General features: G+C 50.4%; 1 protein-coding gene across 1 annotated transcript; it reads right to left on the bottom strand.

The window, feature by feature from the left end:
• Positions 1-1,218: 1,218 nt before the first annotated feature.
• PtA15_3A58 (uncharacterized protein) lies at positions 1,219-3,954 on the bottom strand (the record flags this gene model as incomplete). The annotated part of the gene is made up of 3 exons (XM_053167571.1): positions 1,219-1,271; positions 2,825-3,388; positions 3,867-3,954. 3 exons carry the CDS (start codon positions 3,952-3,954, stop codon positions 1,219-1,221), a joined length of 705 nt encoding a protein of 234 aa, XP_053018249.1.

The raw sequence follows: 3,954 nt of genomic DNA, 5'->3' as shown, positions 1-3,954 counted from the left end.
TCAAAGGCACACTTGGCGAGGCTCGGGCATGGGCACAATTTGGTCAGTCTAACCACAAGAGAGAGGTGGGTGACTTATGCCCAACATAAATATTTCGAGGACTGAAGGTCCCACTAATCCCTGATTCTCATCAAGATGATTGAAGTCGCCGGGAATATTCATCTCGCCAACACCGATCGCACCCGGATAGAATGTGTTGGAGACGAGTTACACATCCGAACTTGCCTTGTGTCTCATCAGCTCCCTCCTGAATCCTCATTCGCAGCCTACCAAGAGTATGAGGTTGTCCTCAAGTCTTCAGGGGCAACGGTTCCACCCATACTATACAACTTCTGCACTCAATTATTTTTTTCTGGCAAACTATTTGTTCGATCTGGAGCCAGTCACCCAGTCATTTGTGTGGAGCGGCTCAACTGGCAGTTTCACCGGGGACACTTTCCTCTTGCTCACGAATTTCAACATGCACACGCTGTCGGCACGGTCTATGTTGTCAAGGTCCACATCAATCCAATTGTTGGCTGTGTGGGGTCTGTGGAAGTTGTGGATCAGGCCAAGAGTCAGGTCAGCATTTTCAAGCAGCATATTTCTGGTTATTCCGGAGCTACTGAAGTGAACATGTGCTGACGGTGATTGGGCTAGTCTAAACTTGGTCGAATCATGCTCGCGGCAAACAGCGCACAAGCCCACGGGATCTTTCAGACTACTAGAAGAGGTGATTACATCAGGTTTGGCGGTGTGGCAGGTCAAGCATCACTGTCGGGAAGCAGCTTACTTGCGTTGGGTGTGAGTGCAGTCAGCTTTTGTCTCAGAGTCTGTTGGCTGACAGTGCGTTGTTGGCAGGTGGAGCACGCTTCAGAGATAACCCGCTCCCAGAAGAGCCCCTACAACTTGAGGAACCATCCCAGCACACGATTCAAGCTCAAAGTCAAAGATTGGCAGAAACCGTCGAGGATCAGGCAAAAGAGGGAGAAGAGGGCGTAAGACTTGGTTGGGATAGGGTTTTTCAGTGGAGGAGTCTTACGCTGCCCGGGTCATTATAATATCTATTCCTACTATCACCCCCTGTTATTGTCTGTTCAAGCTCGACGGCGGGTAATTCAGGCCATGCACTGCAGTTCTGGTTGCATGCGTTGCTCAGACACACATCCAAGGGCTGAAACTACCAGACCATGATTTTATGAAATGGAATCCTCACAGTTCCTTTCGTCTGGCAGAGGCTTACCGTAATCCTGAGCATAGGGCATGTGCCTTGATAGGAAGCGCAAGGACCACTAAGGGTCAGAGGATTTAGTGCGCTGCTGCATTTTGTGACGGCACAGGCACACATATGTGATAAGGGTGGCAGTGGAAAACCAGAAGGTACAGGTCTTGAGAGTATGTACAACGGGAAGCAAATGAGTGAGATAACTGGCAAATACACAACACATGGCCCATCGTGGACCCTTTACTTAGACTGAGTAGCATGCGGGAGAAGAAAAGGGGAACTCGGTTTCCAGGTCTCCCACTGATTGAGGAAATCATTCGATATCACCTCTGCGAGCTCAATTCGTGTAGGCAATTTGATGTGAGCAAGGGGGCAGATCTTGTCCGGTGACTGGAATATTGGAGAGAAGATCTTGACCAGATATGCAGAGGTATTCTTCCAAATAGGTTCCCTGGGCACGTGGATGGTTGTTGAGTGCTGTTTGATGATTGACATCGCTTGGATGAATGACATACATGCCGAAGTTCCTGCAATCTGGTGGTCCCTCGATGTCACAAACAGACCCCGTACTCCCGCAAGGACAATTAAATAGATAAGTGGCTGATAATTTTGTTTTTTTTGATATAGTTGGAGGTGGTGGGCAGCATCTTCGGGGAGGCAAGCTACGTCTGAAGGATTGTCAGAAGTGCTAGCAACAGTTGTTTGGGGTGTGTCCTGAGGGGGCTGTCAATTGGCGCGGTTGTTTGCCTTCTTCTGAGCTGAGTTCAAGGGCGCCTCGCGAAGGTAGTGAGTTTGGTATATGATGTAAGCCATGATAACATCTATGATGACATTGTGGAATTCGTGCAGCACATCAACCAAGTGGAGACGCTGCTTGCTCGGAGGCAAAGGGTTATCACTCTCAATCGATGAGGTAAAGGTGGATGAGGAGTTCTTGACAGTGTCGAGATAGCAGAGGGCATCTACAGCCTGAGTGACGTGATCGGTGCTGGGATTGGAGGTGACTAGAGGTGGTTTGAAGAGGTTGTCCGCCATCAACTCCACAGAAGCGGCAATAATCCTGGCCCATTCAATTTGCACGTATTGTGGCGGGTGCAAGAGGCGGAACAGGCAGCAAACAAGGACTGATTCTGGATGATTGGTCTTGGTAACCGTTGAGATGAAGGAGCCTGGTGGGAGATTTTTCTCCTTGTCGCCAAAACTGGTCAGCTTGGGAAAGTCAATCTGATCTGGGCAATACCATTGCTCATGTTGTGACGGCGCTAAAAACTGTGCAGCTGAGAAAAAACGGAGGGTTGTTTAAATGACTGGGCAGAAGGGACCTTGAATCAACTATAAACTCACCCAGTGATGTGATACTCTCAATCCATGAAGTGTACGAGCAGGCTGTGCGTTGCAAGTGGTGGATTGATGGCGCGATGGGACTTTGAGGTTGGATGGCGTGTGCGCAATTGATAAGCAAGGGCGCTAGTGATTCCCAAGTAGTGCAATATTTTGCCCAAGAAGGTTTAGTGCCTTCAAAGGTATTGTGGATGCTGATGATGTGCGCGCGGATTGTGTCGAACTTGATGATTGTAAGCTTTCCCGCAGCCGTGTCTGGGGTGGCATCGTGTGGCTGACCGGCGATAGCGCTGGTGGTTGCGGTGGAGGTTTGTACTGGACGCTGCTCCGAGGCAAGAGGACTAGCTTCGCGACTCGCGGGGTTGAACAAAGCAGGAGATGCACGTTGCCCGCTTTGATTGTCATTTGGTTGCAAAGGTGAATTGGGAGAAGTTTGATCGGGTGATGTCACAGTTCCGATTTGCGGTACCGCATTCCGGGTGGAATTGCTTGAAGCAGGCGACGTGAGAGGAGACCATGGCTCAAAAGTTCTGGCACCTGAAAGTACCGTAGTGCTTGGCGTTTCACCAATGTTCATGTCCGGGAGCGGCGTGCTGGTCTGGGGTGTAGAGGTCAGAGGTTGTCTCACTCCAGCCAAAGATTGGTAGCCAGTCGCGGAAGCTGGGGCCATGCGATCAGGAGGAAGGTTGGAAATGTCACGTGTGCCCGTGTCCGACGCAATCGATGGGTTATTTGGGTTGCTGGCGAGCAGATTCACGGCCTTGGTGGATGTGGAGCGTGGCTTACGGCTTGAACGAGGTTTTTGGCGCGATTTGGAAGTCTTGTTGGCGGTTGAGGGGCCGGCTCGGGAGAGGTCGGTGATTTTGATGTCCTCATTGTCAGAAACAACACCTGTGGCTTCACATCCTATGGTAGAGAGGTGTCAGTGAACAGCGAACAGCAATGATGCAAGGGGGGATGTTGAAGGGGCTGACGGTGTTTTCTTTTGGAGAGAGAAGCTGCAAGTTCTTCTGCCATACGTTTACAGCTGCGGGGAAGCTTAAGGGAAAGGATCTCTTCGGTTGAGCGGGCGGCAGCTTCAATAGAACGACTGAATTCTTCCGGGGTAATTTCTTGGATTTCAGTGCAAAGGATGGATTCCTCAGGATTTAACAAACGCTGGGGTGCACCAAAGGCCGACTGGAGTGCAAATTGTGTGAAAGACAGTGCGGGGAGTGGTTTGGGCGGGAGGTTCTGCTCAACTTCATATTCGGCTATGACAAACATAGACACAAGACAATCAGGATCAAGTGGCTAGCTAGACAGGAAAAAGTCTCCTTACTCGGAGGTGGAGTGGATGACATTGCGCGAGGAGGGTCTTCAGCAGGAGATCTTGAGGTTGGTAGGCCTGGCTGCTCGGAATCATCCAT

This window comes from Puccinia triticina, chromosome 3A (genome assembly GCF_026914185.1).
Source record: "Puccinia triticina chromosome 3A, complete sequence".
Classification (NCBI taxonomy): Eukaryota; Fungi; Basidiomycota; class Pucciniomycetes; order Pucciniales; family Pucciniaceae; genus Puccinia; species Puccinia triticina.
Note: the sequence above shows the minus strand (reverse complement) of the source record. Positions and strands in the feature narration are given on the sequence as shown.